Here is a 27,677-nt window from a genome sequence, read left to right as displayed (position 1 = left end):
GGGCTGCCCAGTGTATGAGCAACCAAAATATTATTATTGGACCAATAGTTACAGACAAAGGGGATTATTATGTTTGAATGAGGAGCTGTATCAATCTGCTGATCTGCATGATATGTCTCAAGTATCAATTTGTTATTGCCAATTTAACTGCTCCAATTTTTTTGTTGATATGTTATGATGGTAATGAACTTGGGAGTTGGAAAAGTGAAGCAGCACAAAGGTTGTGGAGGAGCAACTCCACCTTGCTGCTACAATGTGTACAGCACAAGTGTTGAAGGAACATCTTCAACGTGCTGCGCTAGATATCGCTCTAGAGGTGAATGTAGGCTGATAGGGCAGCAAGAGTTCAATCCAGAACTCCTAGGGCACAAGATCTACTCCAAGATCTTAGATAAGAACAAGTTCTATTATAGGTAGGGGTACATAGTCTGGGTCCAAAGTAGAGGTGAGGACCTCTATTTATAGGGCTTTGGGAAGCCTTCACATACTTCTACTTATAGCTGGAATACTCTAGAAAACATTATGTAAGTTTCACCATTCTACTTATAGCTACTCACAACTAGAAGACTTTAGAAAACAGTAGGTAGGATAGAAAAGAAAAGGAAAGAAATACTACACTAGTGGAAGCATCTAGAAGTAGCCAAACAGATCTGGCATGTGTTTTCTTTCTTCTCATCTAGTGTTCCTCATCATTCTCCCCTGGTTGTTTGGAACTCGCCCTCGAGTTATCTTCATAGAGCGCTTCTTCTGGATGGTAGAGAGTCAAGTCCGCAACTTGAAAGTGTTGGAGATACCCATGTCACTTGGAAGATCTATCACATAAGCATTATCATTTATCTTCCTCACGATAGAGAAGGGCCCATACCTTCGCTGCCTAAGTTTCCCTTTAACACCTAAAGGCAGCCTCTCTTTTCGGAGGTAGACCATCACCTTATCACCGACTTGGAATGATTTTGGCCTCCTTTTGCAATCAGCAAGTTGTTTATATTTCTGATTTTGTGCTTCCAAAGCGCCGCGAATCTCTTCAAATAACTCGGTGTAATTATCAGCAAAGGAGAATGCTGATTTTGAGTTTCCCCTTGATGGCAGCTTCACCAGGTCCACCACATGTGTTGGAACTTTAGTGTAGACAATGGAAAAAGGGCTCCTTCCTGTGGATCTATGCTTGGAGTTATTGTAGGAGAACTCTGCAAGAGATAAAGCCAAATCCCATTGCCCCTTTCTTTCTCCACAAATGCAACGGATCAGATTACCCAAAAACTTGTTCACCACTTCCGTTTGTCCATCTGTTTGTGGATGAGCAGTGCTAGAAAATTTCAATTCAGTGTTGAATTGCTTCCACAAAGTGAGCCAAAATGCAGCAAGAAACTTGCTATCACGGTCTGAGACAATGGACCTTGGAACTCCATGAAGTCTGACCACTTCTCGAAAGAATAGGTTTGCCACATGATGAGCATCCGTTGTCTTGCGGCATGGGATGAAATGAGCCATCTTAAAGAATCTATCCACAACCACAAATACAACATCACTTCCTTGTCTTGTTCTTGGCAAGCCCAAGACGAAGTCCATAGAAATGTCCTCCCATGGAGCAACAGGAACAGGCAAAGGCATGTATAACCCTGTGTTCTGGACTTGGCCTTTGCAGGTCTGACATACGGGGCACCGTTGAACGAACTTTCCAGCATTTCTCTTTAGTTGTGGCCAAAAGTAGCAAGCTTCCAGGCTAGCGATAGTCTTGTCCCGTCCAACATGGCCATTAAGATCACTTGAATGGAGCTCTCTAACCAGCTTGTCACGTAGAGAACTTCTTGGAATGCACAAACGATCATTTTTGAAGAGATATCCATCTTGCATCAAATAGTCATCACCTAATGGTTGGCCCCTTGCGTGCTTTACCCAAACATGGCCAAAGTCTTCGTCACCCTCATACAACTCCTTTATTTGATCCATGCCCGAAAGCCCAGCTTCAAAAGAAGTCAAGAGGCATGCACGGCGACTCAAAGTATCGGCCACTCTGTTAGTTATTCCAGATTTATGCACGATGAGATAGTTAAACCTCTCCAGATATGCTGCCCATCTTGCTAGCATGCGGTCAACATGCTTTTGATTTCTAAAATGCTTCAAGGATTGATGGTCGCTATAAACAATGAACTCTTTAGGTAGCAAATAGACTTCCCAAGTTTTCAACGCTCTGAAAACGAGTATAATTCTTGCTGATAGGTACTCCATTTCTGTCTAGCTTCACTTAACTTCTCACTAAAGAAAGCAATGGGCTTCCTTTCTTGAGATAGGACAACTCCAATGCCTACTCCACTTGCATCACACTCCAACTCAAAAGTCTTGTTGAAATTAGGTAGTACCAAGACATGAGCTTGTGATAGCTTTTGTTTAATCTCATTGAAGCTAGCTTGAGCTGCTTCTGCCCATTGGAACTTTCCTTTCTTCAAACAGTCGGTAATTGGTGCCATGATAGTGCTGAAATTCTTAACAAATCGCCTATAGAAAGTTGCAAGGCCATGAAAGCTTCTTACCTCAGAAATGGTCTTAGGAGTTGGCCATTCTCGAATTGCTTCAACCTTAGAATCATCAACACGAATGCCGCCACATGTTATGACGAATCCTAGGAAAAGAAGTTGTGTTTGCAGGAAAACACATTTCTTCAAGTTGACGTGGAGCTCATTTTCCCTTGGTACTTCTAGCACCTTCCGAATGTGATCAAAGTGTTCATCCTCATCCTTGCTATAGATCAAGATGTCATCGAAATAGACCACAACAAAGTGGGATAAGAAGGGTCTAAGGACTTGTGATTCATTAAGTGCATAAAGGTACTTGGTGCATTTGAGAGTCCAAGTGGCATGACTAGCCATTCAAACAACCCTTCCTTTGTCTTGAAGGCGGTCTTCCATTCATCCCTGGGTCTTATACGGATTTGATGATATCCACTTCTTAAATCTAGCTTTGTGAACACTCTTGCTCCACTAAGCTGATCCAACATATTATTCAGACGGGGAATAGGGAATCTATACCTTACGGTGATCTTGTTAATGGCTCTACTGTCTGTACACATGCGCCAAGATCCATCTTTCTTTGGCGCGAGTAGGGCTGGTACAACACATGGGCTAATACTTTCTCGAATGTGCCCCTTTTGCAACAATTCCTCCACTTTCTCCTTCAATATATCATGCTCCTTTGGGCTTATTCGATAGTGTGGAAGATTAGAAAGACTTGCTCCCGGAATTAAGTCAATTCTCTGTTGAATTCCTCTCATCGGTGGCAAGCCATGTGGCTCCCCAAGTATGTTCTGAAATCCTGCCAATAAACCACGTACCTTTGCTGGAATTTCAACAGTCAGGTGCTCTTCTCCCTTTACAACAAGTGCAGCACACAAATCTGCCTCCTTCAAGTCTTCCATAAACTCATGAGAGGTATGGGAGATAGTTAACATAGTTTTCCCCTCCTCCTTAGAGGTATTACCTTCGGTTTTGTTTGGTAAGATAATGATCTTTCTCTTGTTCCAAATGAAAGAGTAAGAATTTTCCTTGCCCTTGTGTGTAGTATCCACATTAAATTGCCAAGACCTCCCAAGAAGAACATGGCTGGCATCCATGTCAACCACATCACACAACACATTTGAGCGATAATGCTTACCCAAAGAAAGTGGCAGGTTGCATTGTTTGGTCATCCTCATATTCACTCCTTTCTTGATCCATCCAATAGTGTAGGGATTTGGATGATCATGGGTTTCAAGCTTTAAATGGTCCACCAACTTCTGGGAGATAAGATTCTCGCAGCTACAACTATCAATCACTAGTTTGCATACCTTGCCATTCACCGTGCATTTGCTCTCAAATATTTTCTTCCGTTGTGTGTCATCGAGTTGTGGTGTGGAACATAGGACACGCTGGATCACACATACCACCTCTTCACATTCTTCTTGACAAACCTTTTGTCCGTCTACATCTTCAGATTCGTATTCTCCCTCATCGCTTTCACCATCATGGATAGTTGATGTAGGGCGGAACCCTATGTGGACGATCTTTCACGTTTGGAGTGGATCCTACGGGGAATCACGAAGAACACACGGAATCATAAAGGGGAAACACGGGGAAAACGAGAGAGGAATCACTAAACCGACAAGGAATCAATCACACGAGTGCTAGATCACCGACAACATAGAGTAACATATGATCCACAATCAACAAAGGTAAGGATACAAAGGGAACCGATCTTCTCCGTGAGGAGGTCTTGAATCCGCTAGGGGATCTTCCCGTAGAGGGGTCTTGAATCCAGATGGATCTTCTCCGAGGAGGCCGCGGTCTCTCACGAAGAGGAGATCCGATGGATGAGCGAGGCTCTATCTCACAAATGAGCTAAATCAACGCTAACCCTAAAACGTACGGGAGGAGGGAGTATATATAGTCAAAGGGGCGAAGGGATACATGGGTCACGGCCCAAAGTAGCTGCGCGCAGGTAGGGGGCGCCGGATGTTCGGGCGTCGTCCCGGATGTCCGGTGGCTCGTGAGGTGCTGGATGTCTGGGCTGGAGGTGCCGGGTGTCCGGTGCTTCCGGAGGGGCCGGATGTCCGGTGCGTAGGCCGGATGTCCGGGCTGTCGGGGCCATCTTCTGAGCATTTGGGACGCTGTGTCCGGATATCCGGGCGGGAGGCCGGATTTCCGGTGTGAGGCCGGATGTCCGGGCTGGATGCCGGATGTATGGTCGCTGTAGTCTTCTTCTGCAGGGGCTGGCCGTGTAGATCTCCAGGGGCTGGATGTCCGGGGCCTTGGCCGGATGTCCGGTGCCTGGAGGCTGCTTTTGCCTTCTTTCGTTGGTTCCTTTCTTCCTTGGACTTGGGGTCTTGCTCATCTTCATGTGCATCCTCGGGAGGGTCCTCTTGGTACCTAATCATGCACAACATTCCGAATTGAGGTAGTAGCCATGTCTCGAGAGGATCATATGATATATCACTAAGGAGAGAAGTCACCTCGGTCTCGAGAGCTCGAGCTCGTGCTCTAGTCATGGGTCCTCTTGGTGCTTGGTGAGACGACGGAAGGTCCATGGGGATGACCGAAGGATGCTCCGCATCATCTCCTCCCCCCCCCCCTTGTGAAAGATCCGACCTCGGACCGAAATCCTCATCACCATCGTACGGGGAGAGATCGGAGACGTTGAAGATGTCGCTCACGTTGTACTTGTCGCGTGGGAGATCGATCTTGTAAGCATTGTTGTTGTAGTGTGCTAGCACCTTGAAGGGTCCGTCGGCTCAAGGGAGAAGCTTGGACTTGCGTTCGTTGGGGAAGCGGTCCTTGCGAAGGTGTAGCCACACAAGGTCTCCAATGTTGAATATCATGGGATGCTTGTTGACGTTGAGCTTGGTCGCGAGTCGTTGTACTTGGCGCTCGATGGTGTGCCTTGTATCTTCATGCATCTTCTTGATGTAGCTTGCACGGGCACTTGCGTCGAGGTTGGTGCGCTCTTGTAGAGGAAGAGGTAGAATGTCCAATGGGGACAACGGGTTGAAGCCGTAGACGACCTCGAAGGGGGACTTGCCGGTCGTAGAATGTCTTGCACGGTTGTAGGCGTACTCGGCGATGGGTAGACACGCCTCCCACTCCTTGATGTTCTTCTTGATCAACACGCGAAGTAGAGTGGAGAGTGTACGGTTCGTCACCTCCGTTTGGCCGTCGGTTTGAGGATGGTATGCCGAAGAGAACAATAGCTTGATTCCGAGCTTGGCGCATAGGGTCTTCCAAAAGTAACTCAAGAACTTGACGTCGCGATCCGAGATAATCGTCTTTGGCACTCCATGAAGTCGCAAGATTTCCCTACAAAAGAGATTTGCAATATGTGAAGCATCGTCTATCTTGTTGCAAGGAATGAAATGTGCCATCTTAGAAAATCGGTCCACAACAACAAAGACGGAATCCTTGCCATTTTGAGTTCTAGGCAAACCAAGTACAAAATCCATGCTAATGTCTTCCCAAGGTTGATAAGGAATAGGAAGGGGCATGTAAAGACCATGGGATTGAGCTTTAGACTTAGCTTTGCGACATGTAGAGCAACGGTTGGTGAAGCGTGAGACGTCACGGAACATCTTGGGCCAAAAGTAGTTCTTGGAGAGCGTGGCGAATGTCTTGTCTCGTCCAAAGTGTCCCATGAGTCCGCCTCCATGAGCCTCTTGCAAAAGGAGCAAACGAAGAGAAGACTCGGGAATGCAAAGTTTGTTAGCTCTCATAAGATAATCATCCTTTATGTAGTATCGTTCCCAAGACGTGTGTGTCAAACACTTAGCATAAGGAGTAGCAAAAGAAGGATCATGCTCATACAAGTCTTTTATATGCTCAAAACCAATAACATTCAACTCAAGTTGAGTGACAAGTGTGCATATGCGTGAAAGTGCATCCGCAACTACATTTTCCTTACCCTTAATGTACTTGATCACATAGGGAAAAGATTCAATAAACTCACTCCATTTGGCATGCCGCTTGTTCAACTTAGTTTGACCTTTTAAGTACTTGAGCGTTTCATGATCAGTATGGATGACAAACTGATGAGGTCGAAGGTAATGTTCCCAAACATGTAGCACACGCACTAAAGCATATAATTCTTTGTCATAGATGGGATAGTTAAGTTGAGCACCGGAGAGTTTTTCACTAAAATAAGCAATGGCTCGTTTTTCTTGCATCAAAACTCCGCCAATTCCGGTACCACTAGCATCACAATGAACCTCAAAAGTTTTCTCAAAGTTGGGTAAAGCAAGAATCGGAGCATGAGTAAGCAAAGACTTGAGCTCATCAAAAGCGGTGGATTGCAAAGATCCCCAAACAAAAGGAGCATTCTTCTTACTCAAGGCATGCAAAGGAGCGGCAATTGTGCTAAAGTTTTTCACAAAGCGGCGATAAAATCCTGCGAGACCAAGAAAACTGCGCACTTGTTGCAAATTGGTGGGTTGGGGCCAAGTTTTAATTGCCTCAATCTTAGTTTCATCAACATGGACACCCTTGGAAGAGACAACGAAACCCAAGAAAACCACTTTGTCAACACCAAACGTGCATTTTTTCAAGTTTGCATAAAGGTGTTCTTTGCGAAGGGTTTGCAAAACAGATTTAACATAATTAATATGCTCTTTCATGGTTTTGCTAAACACAAGAATATCATCAAAGTAAACCACAACAAAGACTCCAATGTAAGGTCGAATCACATGATGCATAAGACGCACGAAAGTACCGGGAGCTTCCGATAAACCCATGGGCATGACTAACCACTCATATAAGCCAAATTTGTTTTGAAAGCAGTTTTCCATTCATCACCCTCTTGTATGCGGATTTGATAATAACCACTTTTAAGATCAATTTTTGAGAAAAAGTTGGCTCCGCTAAGCTTATCAAGCATATCGTCTAAGCGAGGAATGGGATGCCTATAGCGAACGGTAATAGCATTTATAGGTCTACAATCGGAACACAAGCGGAAACTTCCATCGGGCTTAGGCACAAGTATAACGGGAACGGCACAAGGGCTTAGGTTTTCACGTACATGACCGTTGTCGATGAGTTGTTGTACTTGCCGTTGAATCTCCTTGGTTTCTTCGGGATTGACTCGGTATGGAGCTTTGTTTGGGAGAGGCGCTCCGGGGATGAGGTCGATTCGATGCTCAATGCCTCGAAGAGGAGGTAGACCCGGAGGTAGCTCATCGGGGAAAACATCTTGGAATTCCTGCAAAAGAGATTGAAACACTAAAGGTAGCTCGTGAGAGGTGTTAGTTTCTGGTTCTCCATCCTTGCACACAAGGACAAAGTGCATAACACTCGATGGGTTCTCACACACTTTTCTCATCTCACTTTTTGTGACAAATAGGATGAGGTTTTTCTCTCTAGGCGAAGAGGCGCTCAAGTTTGGCTTGTGGCTCTCACTCACTTTATGGTGGATCACTTTCTCACTCTTCTCTCCATGATGGGTGGCTTGCTTGTCGGCTATCACTTGACTAGGAGACATAGGTCGTAGCACATATTCCTTCCCTTTCATCTTGAAGCTATAGTGATTGGTACGCCCATTGTGGATGACACCACGGTCGAATTGCCATGGTCGACCAAGAAGGAGGTGGCAAACGGTCATTGGGACCACATCACACTCCAAAGTGTCTTCATATGCACCAATTTTGAAGGAGACTTGGACCATATGTTCAACTCGTATAGTGCCGGAGTCACTTAGCCATTGAACCTTGTAGGGGTGCGGGTGCTTCCTCTTGACCAATTGAAGCTTGGAGCATAGTTCTTCACTTGCCAAGTTGTGGCAACTACCTCCATCGATGATGACCTTGACGGACCTTCCATTGATGCCGGCCTTTGTGTGGAAGATGTGGCATCGTTGGTCTTCTTCTTGTTGATGTTGAAGAGTCAAGACTTTGGAGACAACGAGAGCGGGGCTCGAATCCTCATCACAAAAGACTTGATCATCTTCATCCTCATTCACGCGCCGGTGCATGGCCACTTGCTCAAGAGCTTCCATTTCCTCTTCACTCATGGAGTCGTATGTACCATCATCATTGAGGATCATGGTGCGCTTGTTCATGCATTGGTAGGACTTGTGGCCTCGGCCGCCGCAAGTGAAACACTTGAAGGAGCTTGTTTTGACGGTCTCATCGGTCGGAGTAGATGATGAAGCACGCGGCTTGAAGTTGCTTGTAGTAGGAGGAAGACGACTTGAACTTGCCGAAGTTTTCTTGTAACTTGACTTGTCGTCGTTGCTTGGAGAAGGCTTGGTTGATGTAGATGTTGGAGGAGTCGTTGAAGCTTGGTTGTTGGAGAAACCGTAAGTCTTGGATGAGTACTTGGCGTACTTGAAGTCATCTTGCACTTGACGTTCGGCCTTGGTAGCTTGATGCACGAGCTCAATGAGGTTGGAGTATGGTTGGAAGTCGGCAATCTTCTTGATGGGATGATTGAGTCCATTCAAGAAACGTGCCATAGTTTGCTCATCATCTTCCGTGACATTGGCTCGAATCATGGCTATCTCCATTTCCTTGTAGTATTCTTCAACACTCTTTGTTCCTTGCTTGAGGAGTTGTAGCTTCTTTAAGAGATCGCGGTTGTAGTAGGTTGGCACAAAGCGTGCTCGCATGACATCCTTCATTTGAGCCCAAGTGGTGATTGGTGGTTCACCTCTTGCTTGACGGCGTTCAAGGACTTGTTCCCACCATATGAGCACATAGTCTTGGAACTCAAGTGATGCCATAGCGATCTTCTTCTCTTCCTCATAGTTATGCAAACGAAAGATTTTGTCGACCTTCAATGCCCATGAGAGGTACTCTTCCGGATCATTGCTTCCATTGAACTTGGGCATTGTGAACTTGAGCTTGCCATAGCGTTGCTCTTCATTGTGTTGTTGGCGATGGTGATGATGACGTCCTTGACGTGGAGGATAGTCATCCTCATGTTGCTCTTGGCGCGGAGGAAGTCCATGATCAACTTGCTCTTGTTGAACTTGAGGTTGAAGTGGAGCTTGACGAGCTTGCGGAGGGGCTTGAGGAACTTGACGTTGCACTCGCGGTTGGTAGTTCCTCTTTTGGATTTCTTCTCGAAGGGCTTCCTCTTGATTGCGCCGCTCGCGATTGCGGTTGGCAATGGCTCGGCTCGAATCTTGAAGGGCACGTTGTGCCTCAAGAGCTTGCGCTTCACGTTGTTGTTGTTGAAGACGTTGAGCCTCGGCGTCTTGTTCCTCTTGGTGTAGACGCGCTCGTTCTTCCTCTTGGCGTCGTAGTTGTTGTCGTTCTTGAGCTTGAGCAAAAGCGACTTGGTTTGATTGATGACAAGGGTCTTGCTCATCGACTTGTTCTTGTGAATGCTTGTCATGTAGCGGGTTGCGAGATGCATGACGGTCTTGACGTGCTGCTCGTCGAAGAGTGTTCGATGACGGTGTACTTGAGTCGGAGAAGGTGTCGTCGGAGTGTCGACTTGAGCGGCTCCGTCTTGAGGATGAAGAAGTGGAAGGACGGCGGTTCCTCATGAAGGCGCGGATCTCGTCCATTCTTGCATCGTTCTCTTGCTTGTGAGTGTCGAATTTGTTGTCGAAGTAGTCCCTCATTGCTTGTTACTCTTGGTGCAATGCCTTTTGAGCTCCAAATAGGTGGCTCTTGGTGACAAATGATGACATGTCGTCGTCGTTCTCGATGAGTGGTGGATTGGTAGAAGAACTTGGCCTATCCATCATTCCAAGCAAAATGTAAGTGGTAGAAGGAAAAGAACGTGTACCAAATGTACCTTGACTAAAGTTGAAGATGAATCAAGTTCACTCAAATGTGGACAATGAAATAGCACTGTTGGTACCAATTCTTGTCGGTTCTCACACCTACACACGTAAAAGCTTATGGTGGAGCTTGGTTAGGATGATGGCACAAAATTTGATGCAATAGTAAGTGAGCTTCAATAATGTTGGAAAAGATTCACAAATTTGCAAATGCAACAAGTAGACCAAGCAAGTATGTGTACACGGAAACACACACGCAAATAGATAAGTGGGATTGTGCAAACCAAAAGTGAGCCAAAATGTGGAAACCACGAAAATGCTCTTGTTGCACAATACTAGAGAGACGCTAGCACGATTGCACAATAGGCGGATACGTAAACTTGTGCACAACCTACTAGGCAAAAATGCAACGATCTCTATCCCAAGTATGCTATAAGTATGATGTTTCGGTGCTATGATCCAAGATGATCCAATATGACAATCTTAATGTTGTATGATGCTATGGTTCTTGCTTATAAGCTCTTTGCTTATCTTTCCTCTTTGCTTAAAAGCTTGGGTGGCTCTTTCACTTTTGAGCTCTTTTCTCATGTAAAACTTCACGAACCAAGATAGCAATTGTGTATGCTATGACAACTTTGTGACCACAAGTGGATCCCAAGATATGCACCACTATGGTATGGTATGTATGCTATGGAGTATGATCACTACTGTGCACAAGTCACGTTGCCGGCAATACTCAATGGCTAGTCCGATGGGGTAAGCTACGCAAAAGTAGGGACATGTGGGGTATCAATGCAATTACAAGGTATGACAAAGATGTCGTCGATGTTACCGTCCTTGGCGATGATGAATAGTCGATGGAGATGGGCGGTGGTGATGTTGAAGTCGAACCGTACCTAGATAGCCGAAACACAATAGGACACGGGAACCACAACCCAAACTCTCAAAGACCAAAACGTTTCAAAATCGACATAGGAGGTAGCGGTGGTCGGTGGTGGTGTTTGTGGAAGGTGGTGTGGGTATGCGGAAGTAGGCGTGGGCTCCGGGCAAAATTTTGCGAAAATATGGTGGATGGTGGTGCGGGGGTGGAGCTGCTGCTGCCAGGGGCTGGATGTCCGGGCCAACTGCCGGATGTCCGGTGCGCCGGATGTCCGGGCTCCTGGATCGGGGACGAACACGATGAACTCCACGGGAAAAATTGCAACTCCGGGGCAAAATTCGGACGAATTGGTGGATGGAAAAGGGTGGGGAGGGTTGGGAAAGCTAGATCCACACGCAACAACACAAATCCATAGACCAAATCCAACAAAATCTCAACTCACCAACAAATCACAAAAATTTTTGGGGCTATTTTTGGTGGGGAATTTTCGGATTTAGGACGAAAACAACAAAATCAAGCTAGAAAACACAGGGTAGGGGCTCCAAAAACGTGATCAACGTGGCTCATGATACCAAGATGATGTAGGGCGGAACCCTATGTGGACGATCTTTCACGTTTGGAGTGGATCCTACGGGGAATCACGAAGAACACACGGAAGCACAAAGGGGAAACACGGGGAAAGCGAGAGAGGAATCACTAAACCGACAAGGAATCAATCACACGGGTACTAGATCACCGACAACATAGAGTAACATATGATCCACAATCAACAAAGGTAAGGATACAAAGGGAACCGATCTTCTCCGTGGGGAGGTCTTGAATCCGCTAGGGGATCTTCCCGTAGAGGGGTCTTGAATCCAGATGGATCTTCTCCGAGGAGGCCGCGGTCTCTCACGAAGAGGAGATCCGATGGATGAGCGAGGCTCTATCTCACAAATGAGCTAAATCAACGCTAACCCTAAAACGTACGGGAGGAGGGAGTATATATAGTCAAAGGGGCGAAGGGATACATGGGTCACGGCCCAAAGTAGCTGCGCGCAGGCAGGGGGCGCCGGATGTCCGGGCGTCGGGCCGGATGTCCGGTGGCTCGTGAGGTGCCGGATGTTCGGGCTGGAGGTGCCGGATGTCCGGTGCTTCCGGAGGGGCCGGATGTCCGGGCTGTCGGGGCCATCTTCTGAGCATTTGGGACGCTGTGTCCGGATATCCGGGCGGGACGCCGGATTTCTGGTGGGAGGCCGGATGTCCGGGCTGGATGCCGGATGTCCGGTCGCTGTAGTCTTCTTCTGCAGGGGCTGGCCGTGTAGATCTCCAGGGGCCGGATGTCCGGGGCCTGGAGGCTGCTTTTGCCTTCTTTCGTTGGTTCCTTTCTTCCTTGGACTTGGGGTCTTGTTCATCTTCATGTGCATCCTCGGGAGGGTCCTCTTGGTACCTAATCATGCACAACATTCCGGATTGAGGTAGTAGCCATGTCTCGAGAGGATCATATGATATATCATTAAGGAGAGAAGTCACCTCGGTCTCGAGAGCTCGAGCTCGTGCTCTAGTCACGGGTCCTCTTGGTGCTTGGTGAGACGACGGAAGGTCCATGGGGATGACCGAAGGATGCTCCGCATCAATAGTCGTGTTAACAAATTTCCTTAGTGGGCAACCGCTGGATATGTGTCCCTCTTTACCACATTTATAGCACTTTAGGCTTTCATTTGCCTTACCCTTGCCTCTAGTTTGCTTCGGGATGGGCTGTTTTGTCTTTGGTGGAGTGGTATTTTCTTCCACTCTATTAGGTTGGCTCCTAGATGAGCCTTCGGTATGAGGATATGGAGAATATGGAGCCTTAGTTGTCTTTCTCATCCTCACAAACCTCTCTGCCGGCTAGAGCTTGTGCTTGATCAACGGACCAGATTTGTTGCATCATCAATCGATCTTGAATAGCATCATTGAGACCATTTATGTACCTTGCAACTTGTTGCTCTTCAGTTTCAGCAAGGTTGCACCTCACTTGTAGCCTTAGAAACTCCTCCATGTAATCTGAAACAGTCCTATTTCCTTGAGCACAGTTTTGAAATTGGATAAATAGGATCTGGTTATAATCAGCGGGCAAAAATCTCCCTTTCAAGAGACATTTCATTTGCCGCCAAGTTCTCACACTAGGCTCTCCTCTCAGCCTGCGCTCTTCTTGAACGCGATGCCACCATGCATCGGCTCCTCCTTTCAGCTTGTATGCGACCAAAGGAACTCTACGATCTTCCGGAACCTCCATGACCTCAAAGAAAGTCTCCATTTCATATAACCAATCTAGGCACCCTTCAATATCAACATTTCCATTAAAAGTTGGGATCTCAGCTTTCACCTTGTATGTATCCTTTGCATATGTAGGGTTGGGTACTCTCCGATATGCATAGAGATCAGCTTCTTCAAGGGCTTCATCATATTCTTCACCTTCAGAAGTTTCAACATAAATTGGCCTTCTTGAAGCACGTTGAACAGCACGTTGTTGTGGCGGTCTTGCTCCAAGATTACCTCTCCTTCTTTGATGAACATCTTCTTCTTTAGATGAATCTCCTTCATTGGTAGCAGGGGGAGCACCCTTTCTTATCATCTCAACCAGCTGATCAAATCTCTGATTAAGATCTTCACGCAGCTCTTTAATTTGTTGTTCTGCAGCATCCATCCTCTTCTCCAATTGCTCCATTGCTTGCTGCAGCTTGTCTCGCAGAGGACAGCAAGAACTAGTATGGGTCAGCGAGGCTCTGATACCACCTGAAGCTGCACAAAGGTTGTGGAGGAGCAACTCCACCTTGCTGCTATAATGTGTACAACACAAGTGTTGAAGGAACAACTTCAACGTGCTGCTCTAGATATCGCTCTAGAGGCGAATGTAGGCTGATAGGGCAGCAAGAGTTCAATCCAGAACTCCTAGGGCACAAGATCTACTCCAAGATCTTAGATAAGAACAACAAGTTCTATTATAGGTAGGGGTACATAGTCTGGGTCCAAAGTAGAGGTGAGGACATCTATTTATAGGGCTTTGGGAAGCCTTCACATACTTCTACTTATAGCTGGAATACTCTAGAAAGCATTATGTAAGTTTCACCATTCTACTCATAGCTACTCACAACTAGAAGACTCTAGAAAACAGTAAGTAGGATAGAAAAGAAAAGGAAAGAAAGACTACACTAGAGTGGAAGCATCTAGAAGTAGCCAAGCAGATATGGCATGTGTTTTCTTTCTTCTCATCTAGTGTTCCTCATCAAAAAGGGACTTGAGTTAGCTATTGCATTTCTAAAGAATAAAGTGAAACTTTTTTTCTTCGAGAAAATGCAGAAGCTTTGCGTTTCTTTGCATTGAAAAGATAGAAGTTCAGTTACAAACGTCCGAGAACGCGCATGTTACAGCATGGTTAGTGCACGTCCCAGGTTTGTGGCAGCACAAGCCGGAGGCCAGGTGCCCCAGCAGCCGCCCAAGAGCAGGCCTTGTCCTTGATCCTGTCGAGTAGCGTATTCATAGATGATGATGCGTTGTCGAAGATGCAGCTGTTCCTATGCTTCCAAACCATCCAAGGCACGAGCAACGCAACGGGTTTCAGGGCTTTGTGAAGGCTCGGCGACGTGTTCTCTTTTGGCATGCTTCCACCAATCCATGAGCGAGGGCTTGCGGGTGGGAATCGGGGCTGGAATGCGCAGCCAGGCCAGGACCTCGTGCCATGCCTGGCGAGCGAAGGGGCATTCCAGCAGCAGGTGTCGGAGCATTTCCGGCTCTTGATCGCATAGGAGACAGCGAGGGTGGTGTTGCAGTCCATGGCGAGCCAGCCTCTCAGCAGTCCAGCACCGGTCTTGGTTGGCCAGCCAGTGGAAGAATTTTACTCTTGGCGGCGCCCAACTTTTCCAGATAAGCTTCCAGGAGTAGCAAGTCGTCGATCCATGGAATGTGGCCAAGTAGCTGGATTGGGCGGAGTAGGTGCCGCTCGCCGTCCATTTCCAGATCAGCTGGTCCGGGGCAGCGGAGAGCTCGGTGTGCTGCATTACCTGCCAAAGCTGCAGGTACTGACCAATCTCATGCAGGCCCAGGTTGCCGTGAATGTCGCGTGCCCAGGAGTTGCCATTCAGCCCGTCGGCCATGGTTCTCGCCGTGCGCCGTCGCTTGGGGATGCAGTCGTAGAGGTTGGGAAGGAGCTCGCAGACGGACTGGCCGTTGATCCACCGGTCCTCCCATAGCAGGGCGGTCAACCCATTCCCGATGACCATGGACGTGGATGGCCAGAAGAGCGCATGCTCCATGGACGAGAACTGGAGGGCAAGCCCTTGCCACGCTCGCTCGGGATCTGTTCTGGAGAACCACAGCCAACGCAGCCTCCGTGCAAGGCCGGCTCGTTCGAGGTCGCGCATGCCTAGACCCCCAAGCTCAATGGGGCGGCAGACACGGTTCCAGTTGATGTGGCAGTGCCCTCCATTGGCAGCAGCGCGCCCGGCCCAGAGAAATTCGCGCTGAATCTTCTCGAGCTGCTTGATAGTCTGATCAAGAGCTTGGCCACAAGGTGAATAAGGCTGATCGGCCGGTAGTCGCGAAGTCCATGGGCTGCGGCGTGCTTTGGGAGCAGCGTCAGAAGTGCTTGGTTCAGCTTGCAGAACCCTCTTCCTCGCAGGTCATAGAGCTGCTGAACACGTCGAGAAAGTCCTGCCTGACGATGCTCCAGCACGCACGAAGGAATTCCGCCGTGAACCTGTCTGGTCCTGGCGCCTTGTGCGCGGGGAGGCGCTTGACAGCCTCCCAGATCTCCTCCGTGCTGAACGGTTCGTCAAGGTCGGCAAGGTCTGTCGGTTCAATGAGCTGTGACAGGTCCAGGGAGTGCTCCTGGTCGGCGGCGGTGCCCAGCAGGGCGTCGTGATGGAGGAAGGCTGCCTGCTCCATCTCAGTGTGGTCCGTGAGCACCCTGCCATCCGCAGTGAGGCTAAAGATGCGGTTCTTCTGTCGTCTGAACGAGCACTGCCGGTGGAAGAAGCCTGTGTTAGCATCGCTGTCTTTGAGGTTGGCTATGCCGGGGCGAGAGATTGCGTGATTCCTGGGCCTTGTCGAAGCGAAACTTTTTGATCTGTAAAATAGTCTATCTGCATGATCTTGGTTTCTGGAATGCATTTTTCACACTTGCTCGATATGTTTTAGTCAAATAGCACTTCCAGTTTTTTTGCGGGTAAAAGCAGCACCTAACATGGAACAACATATTGTGTTTATGCAGACACTCTGAGTGCAATGCTTGAAACTCACTGGGACAAGCCTCGTGTCTACATAGGCTGTATGAAATCTGGGGAGGTCTTTTCTGAAGCGTGAGTTGTTTGAGCCAGAAGAAATGGGATTTGTGTACCATGTTTGCCTTTTGCATCCTTTTTGTTGTCAGGGAATCGACAATCGCTAACAGCTTCCTTGAAACAGGACCCATAAGTGGTATGAACCGGATTGGTGGAAATTTGGTGACGGGAAATCGTAAGCAACCTGTACTAGTATTTAATCTTAGTACATTGAATGCTCAAGACCACTACGGTGGTGGCTCACCCATTTCATTGTACCAACTCATAGATACTTTCGACATGCTTCTGGTGAAATGTTTGTCGTATCAAGGGCCGTGGCTCAGTTCATTTCTATAAACAGGTACACAACCTATGCTTTGTGCACTAATATTTATTTTGTATTCTAGCATGGATATAGAAGTAGAAAGAAGAGATGTTTTTATAAGTATACATCTAGTGATGTATCTTTGGTGTCACTTTTCAATGCTAGGTCTGTTCTCCGTACTTATGCACATGATGATGTTAGTGTTGGATCGTGGATGATTGGACTTGCTGTAAAGCATGTAAATGAAGCAAAGCTATGTTGTTCATCATGGCCCTCAGGTTTTACCGTCTCCTTCACTGTACTTATCAGCCTTGTTATTGATTCCTTTTTTTCCTTGGAACTTGGTATGTGGACGTTATCTTAGAAGTTCATTTTTCTTGTCAAGATTGCATTGTGATGAATGTATCTTTGGTATTCAGGCCATTTATTACCTAGGAACTTTGTTGATGTCTTAGATGGCATGATCTATTTATTTACTTCCCTTATTAGAAATATATACACATGCGTCATATAATCTCCTGAAAGTTTCATATATATAGGACAGAGAGATTATGAGCTATTTTGAAGAAAATCTTCTGTACTCACTAGAATTGCAATAGGTAACAGGAATAACCTACCCCTGAGAATACATGCCACTACTAGCAAATACCATATACATGCCACACAATTATATCATGTTACTCATTGCCGACAACTCTTCCAATGATGTAAGGTGTGCTCTGAGCTAGTACTCCCTCCGTTCCTATTTACTCGTCATGGTTTTAGTTGACGAGTAAATCGGAACGGAGGGAGTAGTTGGGAGCAGTTATTGTATTGGCACTTTACCTGCTGTCATTCAGGGACTGGTTCTGCTTAGATTATGAATCTGGGGTCCCATTGTTATGGAAACTTAGAGCCTGTTCGGAATTCCGCCAGCTCCGCAAAATCCCCGGAGCTGCGGAGCCAGGAAACGGCAGCTCCACGATTTTCAATAGTAACTCCGCCCTCTCCGGGAGTGGAGTTGTGGAGTGGAGGTCCTCCGAACAGGGCCTTAGATTATGAATCTGGGGTCTCTTGTTAAATTTGGAATTAGAGTGGATAATTCATAGTTCCTATTTGAATCTGAAACCAAAGGCGGTTGTTGTTTGTTATTTATTCATAGTTCCTATTTGTGGAATTATTTATCTAATAATGATGTGATTTCACCAGTAACTTAGTGCTCCCTCCGTCCCAAAATTCTTGTCTTTGATTTGTCTAAATACGGATGTATCAAGTCACGTTTTAGTATTAGATACATCCGTATCTAACAAATCTAAGACAAAAGTTTTGGGACGGAGGGAGTAGTAGATAATTCAAATATAGGCTAACGACAAAATTTCACGTTGCAGGAGCCATGTGTTCAGCTCTTTGATGGGCAGTGCTTCCCTGAAGAAGGGTTTTGTGAAGAGTGTGTTACACTGAATATATTTTCGTTTTCTCTTGCCATTTCTTTTTTCCTATGCCATCATTGAGCAAGCAGTGTCGGTTCATAGTGAATGTGGTATCTTCAATGCGAAGGAGAAGTATTGTACCTTTTCCTCGTATGCCGACACTACCTGCCGTGGTTTTTTTTGGTCATTCCCTAGATCTCCATCCGTACCATTCTTTGCTGACAAACATCACTGTTCGAGTGACAGAAATTAATAGCACTTGAGGAAATTATGTTTACTTAAGTATCCACATACTCCCTCCGTTCCTAAATATTTGTCTTTTAGAGATTTCAAATGGACCAGCACATACGGATGTATAGACATATTTGAGTGTAGATTCACTCGTTTTACTTCGTATGTAGTCACTTGTTGAAATCTTTAGAAAGACAAATATTTAGGAACGGAGGGAATATATTGTTTCGTGATGATGGTTGTGAAATTCGCTACACCTAGTGTGCCATTTTGAACCAAGAAAAACAAAGTTCAAAGGGTACTCTACTCTCATTATGTACCTTGACTTCGAGTCATTGGCACATGGGTCCCACCAGATGCCGGACCTGCCTGTCAACGATCCAAAGTCAAGCTGGGTTAAGTCAGAGAATGTCATTTGGAATTTTTCAGACTTGTGACGTATTCCTCGATGAATGTTTGGAGGGAAGAATTACAGAAACAAGATATATATTTTTTATTTACTGAAGTGCCTGGTGGCGCTCGATCATCCGTGGCCTAGGAGGTGTCGGACGTCCGGTCTTGGTCGGTCGTCCGGTCGTTGTAGATCTCGTCGGCAGGACTTTTGGAATGGCTGGAGTTCCAGGTGTCGGAGGTTCGGCGTAGTCCGGTCTTCCGGTGGCTGTAGATTGACGGACGTTCGGTGGCACGTCGGTCGTCCGGTTGCTGGGGACTCCGCAGCTCCGTCTTCTTTCGTCTTCGCTTCCACGCTTCCCTCGTGGATGGTGTAGGTGTTCCTTGGCGCTTGCACTCCTCCTCATCGTCCGTGAAGCTCCGACGATACCTATGCATGCAAACGGGTGGAGTGTCAAGTAGTATACCATCCTCGAAGGGGTCAAGTGAACACGTGTAAAGGAGAAGATTCACTTTTGTGTATGAGAAGTAGAGGTCGCACGTGTCACTTGCCAAATGGCCTCTTGACATGGTGATGATCGTAGGATGCTCTGCATCACATATGGTGTTCAGCAGCTTGCTAATCATAGCTCCGCTGTAGTCTACATGCTGCCTGTCGACCATCTTCGGCTTCACATTGAAGACCTTGAGCCATAGGCCGAAGTGTGGGTGGACGCGGAGGAGAGCCTCACACACGATGACGAATGCCGAGATGTGGAGGAATGAGTTTGGGGCTAGATCATGGAAATCTAGCCCGTAGTAGTACATGAGTCTGCGGACGAACGGGTGGAGTGGAAAACCTAACCCTCTAAGGAAGTGGGAAAGGAAGATGACCTGTTCGCCGGGCTCCGGAGTGGGAATGACTTGACCTTCGGGGGGAAGCTCCGGCGGTGAGGTACCCCGCAGTTCGGAGATCTTTTATCTCCTCCGTCACGGAGGAGGCCTCCCATTTGCCTTTGGAGCCAGCTCCGGCGATGGTCAGAGGAGGTGGTGGTGGTGGTGAGAAAGACGGGGACTTTGCAGGCGCAGAGAGCTTGGGAGAACGGAAAGCTGAGGAGATGTGAAGGCGTGCGGAAGAAAGTAAGGATCTATTGCCCTCTTATAGGCAGTAAAAATGCCAATCGCCCCCCGCTCGTGCCTTGAATCTCGCCTATTTCCAATGAAGGCGTGCGCCGCAAACGGTTGGATTACCCAAATATCATTGATGTGCAGTCCCGTATTAAGTGGGAACGATCTCTGTTTCGACGGGACGTCCCAATGAGGCATGGCCTCAAAACACGGAACGCGGGGTAGCAGAACGATTCAAGATGCCGAAGGGTCAAGTCTGACCCTGCGTCAAAAAATTTGTCAGTAAAATACACTGTTCTTAAATACACTGACCTTTGTGGCTAAGGGTTGTGTTTATTGTGAAAAGCCGGATACAATTCTTTTACAGAGGAAAGCCGATGTGTATTCTTCAAGGAACCCGCCTTGCAATGCTGAAGACAATCTGAACGCGGAATATATCATCATTGAAGACTGGTTCAGGGGCTACTATGGGAGTACTGGACTAGGGGGGGTCCTTGGGCGTCCGGTCTATTGATGTGGGTCGGGCTGATGGGCCATCAAGATACAAGACAGAAGATTATCTCTCATGTCCGGTGAGGACTCCCGTATGCGTGGATGGAAAGTATAGGTGTCCGGATATCTTATTCCTTTCTGCAAAACCGACTTTGTACAACCCTAAGCCCCTCCGGTGTCTATATAAACCGGAGGGTAGATCGGAGGCAGGATCACAACATTGCTAGTCTAGCTAATCTAGGGTTAGCCGAATTGATCTCGAGGTAGATCAACTCTTGTAACCCCTATACCCTCAAATATAATCAAGTAGGAGTAGGGTTTTACCTCGATTAAGGGGGCTCGAACCTGGGTAAACACTGTGTCCTTTGTCCATAGTTACCATTGGTCCCCAGACGTACATCTTGGGCCCCTTCTACCCGAGATTTGTCGATTTTGACACCGACAACCACCCAGGTGCCCATGAGGCACCAGGGCGCCCCCACCCCCTGGCGCACCCTGGTGGTTGGTAGGGCCCCTGGCCAGCCTCCGGTGCCCATCTTCTGGTATATAAGATGATGTGGAACATCCTACGATCATCCCCATGTACAGACTACTCCCCAAGCCCCAAGCGGACATACGACGAGACCTCAAACATACGCCATTAGACACAAGGTGAACCCTTTTCTAAATGCTTCCCCTTTCCACTCGTGCGACACATGGTTGCTACCTAATGCAAAGACACTACGTGTGCTCAGGAACCGAGGAGACAACCATGGATATGCTCGGAGCATAGGACAATTCCACACGGAAGCAGATCAAGAAGTGCCTCAAGTGGAGTCGCCGCGGAGCTACAGCGGCCAGACATCCGGCAGGAGCCCGGACATCCGGCGCCACCAACCAAAAGAAGACCACATAGAGAGACGCTAGGCGACTCTACAACGGCCGGACATCCGGTCGACCCCCGGATATCTGGCGCTCGGCGAACAGCCGGACATCCGGCTTGACCCTCGGAAATCTGGCGCCCCATCACATAAGCTGGACCTTGCCAGACCGGACATCCGGCCCCAGCGCCCAGACATTCGACATCTCAGTAAGGCCCGGACATCCGCCCCCCTGCCTGCGTGCAGAGCATCTGGGCCGAGGCCCATGTACCCCTTCGCCCCTGAGACTATATATACTCCCCCTCCACCTACGTTTTAGGGTTAGCAATGTGATAGCTCATATTTGAGATAGAGCTTTGCTCATCCACTTGGTTACTTCTCCTCCGAGCTCACGACTTCTTCGGAGAAGATCCCGCAAGCGGATTCACGACCCCATCACGGGAAGACCCTTCAAGACCTCCTCACGGAGAAGACCTTTTGTATCGTCCTTTGTTGACTCTGAATCGTGTATCACTCTTCGTGTTTCGAGGATCTAGCATATGTGTGACTGGATCTTGTTGGTTGAGTGATTTCTCTTGTGTTTTCCCTCATGTTCCCCTCGTTTTTCCCCTCGTGTCCTTCGTACGATCCCGTCGAATCGTGAAAGATCAGGCATCTAGTGTTCTACCCTACATCATCTTGGATCAGAGCAATGTTGCTCACGAATTTGGAGCCCCATACCCCTTGTTTTTCTAGCCAAATTTTGTTGATTTCGTCCTAAATTCGAAAATTCCCCACAAAAATAGCCCCCAATTTTTTTTTTGTGATTTGTTGGTTTGATGACATTTTGTTAGTTTTGATCCATGGATTTGCTTGGTTTCGAGTGGACTAGCATCTCCCCAAGTTTCCCCACCTTCCATCCACGATATCCATCAAAATTTGCCTCCGAAATCACCAATTTCCGCCCCAAATCGAATTTCTAAGTCCAAATCCCGATCTAGAATCATCGGGCTGGACATCCGGGCCATTGGCCCGGACATCCGGGCCCCAAGCCGGACATCTGGGTCCTGGAGCAGAAAATCCGCACGGTTCTGGGCACAGCCCCCGGATATCCGGGCCCCACCCCCGGATGTCTGACCCCTGGCATTTCAGCCTTCCGTGTTTCACCGTTTTGCCCATAACTTTCACATTCGGAGTCCGATTTTCACGTTCTTTAGCTCGTTGAGTAGCTATTGACATCCCCCATCCACCTAAATAGTTTGCAACACCATTTTACTCCATCAATGTTTTGGAACTTCGGCATATTTGCCTAGGCCTTCCACCATATCGTCCGCTATAGCACCACCGACTTCCGCAACCTAACCCATTTTGATCCATATAGCTTTAGTGGTTGCTTGAGTAGTGATTCGAGTCTCCTAAGGTGTTTCGACTACTTAGGAACGGTTGCTTCTTCATCAACCACCACAACCACTTCCTCATAACCTTGCCCACCATACATTTCGCCAACCCAACTTAACCCAATTGTTGTTTCAGCTTGTTTGAGTTGTGGCTTGTGTCTCCTAAGGTGTTTCGACTACTTAGGACAGAAACTTCAACTCCGACACGTGTATAGCCCATCACTCAACTTCCGCATTGCCAAGTGCAAACCACCACCGCTTTTCTGCTACCACTATTTGACTTTTGTCATTGAGGTTTTGAGTTGTGGTTTTTCTGTTTCCTAAGGTGTTTTGGCTAATTAGGAACGGGTCGACTTCGATAACACCGCCTCTCATTATCGACACAGACGGTAACCTCGACGACACCATTGTACATTCTCCTTGCAATTGCATTGATAACCCCTAGCCCATTTTGCGTCACTTGCCTATCGAGACTAGCCATTTGAGTATTGCCAGCAATGTTACTTGTGCAAATTAGTGATCATCGATCTACACCTCCTATTGCATATATACCATATCATATTCGTATCATCTTGCTATCATATCATATCTTGTGTCACAAGTTTGTTCCCGCATATACACTATTGCTATCTTGGTTTGTGCATTGTGCAAAAGTGGCCATACAAATAAAAAAAAGAAATAAAGCTTTTAAGCAAAAGAAAGAGAGAAAAAAAGCTTGTAAGCAAGTGCCATAACATCATACCATATTGCATATAAGATTGTCATATCCGATCATCTTGGATCATCTTGTTAACCACCGGGAACATCATACATACATAGCATACTTGGGATAGAAAGTTTATCCATTTTGCATCTTATATGTTGTGCACAAGTGTCATATCCGCCTATTGAGCAATCATGCTAGCGTCCCTCTTGAGTTGTGCAACACGAGCATTTCCCATGGATTCCACATTTTATGCTCATTCCTTGGTTGCACGGCCCCATTTATCTATCTGTGTGTGTGTTTCCGTGTGCCATTCATTGCTATTGGTCTACTTGTTTCGCTTGCGAATTTGTGAATCTCTTTCAACATTATTAACTCTTGCTAACATTTTGCATCAAATTTTTGTGCCACTATCCTCACCAAGTTCCACCATAAGCCTTACTTGTGTAGGTGTGAGAAATTGATGAGATCGGTACCAATTGTGCTATTTCCTTGTTACATCATTGAGTGATCATTGATCCATTTTCAACATCGGTCAAGGTATATTTGGTATAGTTCTCTCCTTTCTTCCACTCATATTTGCTCGAGTCTTGTGATGGATAGGCAAGGCATTTCATCTCCGGTCTTCGACAACAATGACGACGCGAACAACTACATCACCAAATCGTCAATCTTCAATCTACAACAACAAATGCAAGGTGCACAATCAAGATTGCGAGAGCGCATCGAGAACCTCTCCCTCGACATTTGTCACTCCGAAGCAAGGAAAATGGACTACATCGACAACAAGCTTTCCGCACAAAAGGAGGAGCAAGATGCAAGGATGGAGGAGGTTCGGGCCTTAATCAAGTCTAGTTTCCCTTCGTCATCTTCAAGGCAGCGGCGACCAAGTCGATCATCTTTGGAGCGACCAAGTGATGCAAGCGCAAGTCGTCCACGTCCACATCTACATGGGGACCACCATCACGTTCGTGATCCACATCGTCATGACGGACACATCACCTCCAAGCATCATGTGCACGACGACGAATGACATCTACTATGAGCTCAAGCACGGCAACAACACCATCATCATGAAGATGCTCGCCAAGCGCAAATGTACAAGTCCCAACAAGCCCTACTTCATGCCAAGTCCAAGCTTCATGAGCATAAGAGAAGACCGCGAGACGAGCACAACCAAGACGGAGCTACGGCTACCACCACCACTTCGGCATCTTCGCCAAGTGCTATCAAGGCATATTCGCCTTTGAACGTACGACATCTTCGCCTACTTCCCACGAGTACGCCTACAATGACTTCATCAAGTCCAAGGCGACCACTTACAAGCAAGGGCGACCCTTCCATCTTCGGAAGCCCCTCAAGGAAGATGACCGAGCATGGGAATTTCCCTTCGGTCATGGAGACGAGCTATGGGGTGCCACATCATATGGGCCTCCTACAACAAGACGTCGCCAATATGGTCGAGCAAGGGCCATCCCCATCGACCACGGCGACGAGCATGAACCTATTCAACAACATGAAGCCGCTGCCCATATTGGACTCATACTCCGAGTCAAGCTACGAGACTGCACATGAGACTTTATCTTTTGTCTCGGAGGAGAGTGATGTTTTGCCACATCCTACGACATTCATCTTTGGAGGCGTTATGGATGAGGAGGTTGAGCATGGGGCTATCCCTTCAACCAAGGCGGCGATAGGAGTTGAGCATGGAGACATTTGCACCTACATCTCTCCGACATCCACATTTGTCGAGATGCCCCATTTGTCATGTGAGGAGAGCCACCACCCCATGAGTGAGATGAGTGACTCCACCATATGTGACATTGAGAGCATTTCCTATGAGAGGATGAGTGTGACCACCACTAGCCCCACACATAAGAGCATGCCACACATCCTATGTGAGGTTGAGCGCCATTTGAGTGACTCCACCAACCATATGAGTGAGAGCATCCTTGAGAGAGTGAGTGAGCCACAACACTTAGTGAGTGTGGTAGTTGAGACGGCATGTGAGACCACTATGATTTCTAACGACTTAACCTCTACTCCGAGTGTGTTTTGTTCTTTGGTGCTAGGTCTCCTACGTGACGACATGCCTATCCTCGATGAGTCCATCCCTCCAATGGAGACGACGATGGCCATGGTGGACGATGATGCACCCCCACATGGTTCCATCAAGATGAAGTTGACCACGACTTGGTTTTCAATACCTCACCTACAACACATGAGAGATGCTCCAAAGGTAACATAGGTGATGGAGATTCTCTTGTCCCACTAGCGGACTATCTTACCAATGATTGCTTGCATGATGTTGACCCACCTATTCCCATGCTTCATGCTAGTGCGACTTCCTCATGTCATGACTTACCTATTTATGATGAATATGATGATGATCATGTTGAGTTGCCTAGTTGTGATGCTATGCTTCATAGGATATCATGTGAAAATTCTATTGGTCACTTCATGTTTGACAATCCATTAAACTTGTCATATGCTATTAGTGAGATCTCCCATATTGCATCATTGCAATCTCAACATAGTAACTATGCATGCCCCATTAAAATAAATCCAATTTGCACTTATGGCATAGATGACGAGATGATGGTCATTGGCTTTTGTTTTTCATGTGATGATATTGCCATGCTTCCTTTACATGATTTGTGCAATTCATCTACTATGCCATGCCATGATCACATAGAACCAAATATGCATTGTTTGGGATGTTGTCAATATTCTCCATGTGATGTTTCCACTATTTCTCATGAGGAGACCCACATAGTTTCCTCATACATACTAGGAGATCTTGATGCATTTCATACTTTGCATGATTCCCACGATTGTGTGCACCATATGCATTCCATGAATAACAATGCTCTACATATATCTCATGATGCATTACATCCTTTGAGTCCCCATTATGCCATACATAATAACAAATGTCTCACGATGGATGACATGTTTCTATATCACGCATCTCATTTATTTGAGCATTGGATATTTTGTGCTAACCAACATAAGCACGTGCGCATCATGATGGATGGTGTGTACATATACCACGCACACAAAATTTTCCCTTTGTCTTTGTTTTGTGTAGGTACTCATGTATACTGGTCAACCTCTCAATCCCAAGAGTTGATGAAACGAGCTCTTGAGAGCAACGATGACTTGGGATCCCGTGGACTATCCTTACCACCGTTCCCTTCGTGCAAGGACTACACACATCTCTTCTACTTGGCTTTCACCTTATGCCCATACTATCGTGTTCACTTTGCATGTTATGCCTCTTTACATGATTTTTCCATGCAATTGTGACCCTTACTTGCATCTACCCATGATTCACCATTATGCTACTTCTATGTGTATTTGCATGCTTGGTGGAGATCCTAGTAGATATTGCCATGATTTCTTTGTGCCCCATGCTATTGATGATTGTTGTGTTGGGAGAGTCATGAGGTCCCATTGCTATTTACATAGGACTTCTTGCCAACACCATGAACCTACTTTGCTCATATTTTGTTTTCATGCTTGTGATATGTCATGTGCATTATATATGCCCACTATTTGCACACATGACATGATTGCCATGATTCCTTCTAGTACGTTGCATCTTCACACTACCAACTTGCTTAACTTGATCACTATGATGCTTGCTTTGTAGCGTCACCCATGTTCCACTCTTACTCGCTTTCTTGGGTTGATGACATATATGTTCATGCCTCTCACATGATATATCTTGCTCATTGTCACTTGCCTCCAATAGTTGCATTTATGCTTATTGATCATGGAGACTTGGACATATTACTTGTGAAGCATGCTTGTTTACTTGAGCCTCTTGTATTTGGTTGTTCTTGCATCATGTGCCTCCATACTATGAAATGCTCCCTTGTCCTTTCTTATGATGAGCATGATGCATACACTTGTTGGGTATCTTACCGCACGAATGATAGGTTTTGCACTCCTAAGTGTTTGTCATGTTCTTTCGTTTTGAAGGATTCACAAGGCGGTAACATCATGAGAAAACTTGGTCATGTGAAGGCATACACGATGTGCGACACCAACATTTTGGACATCCTCATAAAGGTGAACTCATTCCCTTTGAGCCATCCTCAAATATGCATATTGGATGGGTCATTCGTTCATTGTTGTTTCCTTCTTCTTGTCTACATGTTACATCTATTGGATGGAGGAGCAACATTGGAGATAGACAATTTGGACCTTCAAGTTGAGGAGCGCTCAGACTTATTGGATGCACCTTCGGACTTCCACTCTTGCCACGACATCGAGGATTGGTACATCAACACTCCTTTGGCACATTGCACTCACACCTCCATATTTGTTGATTGTGCTCCCACATGTCATGCTCGATGGACATATCATACTCACCGCAAG

At 46.8% G+C, this 27,677-nt stretch overlaps 1 protein-coding gene across 2 annotated transcripts in view; it reads left to right on the top strand.

Moving 5' to 3' along the window:
• LOC123156741 (hydroxyproline O-galactosyltransferase HPGT1) overlaps positions 1–18,409 on the top strand; it is a 29,845-nt gene extending 11,436 nt beyond the window's left edge. For both annotated transcript variants that reach the window (XM_044574914.1, XM_044574915.1), the window contains exons 8-12: positions 16,350–16,437; positions 16,544–16,594; positions 16,688–16,759; positions 16,889–17,001; positions 18,091–18,409. In XM_044574914.1, the coding sequence (XP_044430849.1) occupies positions 16,350–16,437; positions 16,544–16,594; positions 16,688–16,759; positions 16,889–17,001; positions 18,091–18,113 (347 nt within the window). In that variant the 3' untranslated portion in view covers positions 18,114–18,409. The remainder of the gene's footprint in view (positions 1–16,349; positions 16,438–16,543; positions 16,595–16,687; positions 16,760–16,888; positions 17,002–18,090) is intronic.
• Positions 18,410–27,677: the final 9,268 nt, after the last annotated feature.

The sequence above is a fragment of the Triticum aestivum genome, chromosome 7B (genome assembly GCF_018294505.1).
Source record: "Triticum aestivum cultivar Chinese Spring chromosome 7B, IWGSC CS RefSeq v2.1, whole genome shotgun sequence".
NCBI lineage: Eukaryota > Viridiplantae > Streptophyta > Magnoliopsida > Poales > Poaceae > Triticum > Triticum aestivum.
This window is presented reverse-complemented; position numbering and strand designations above follow the sequence as displayed.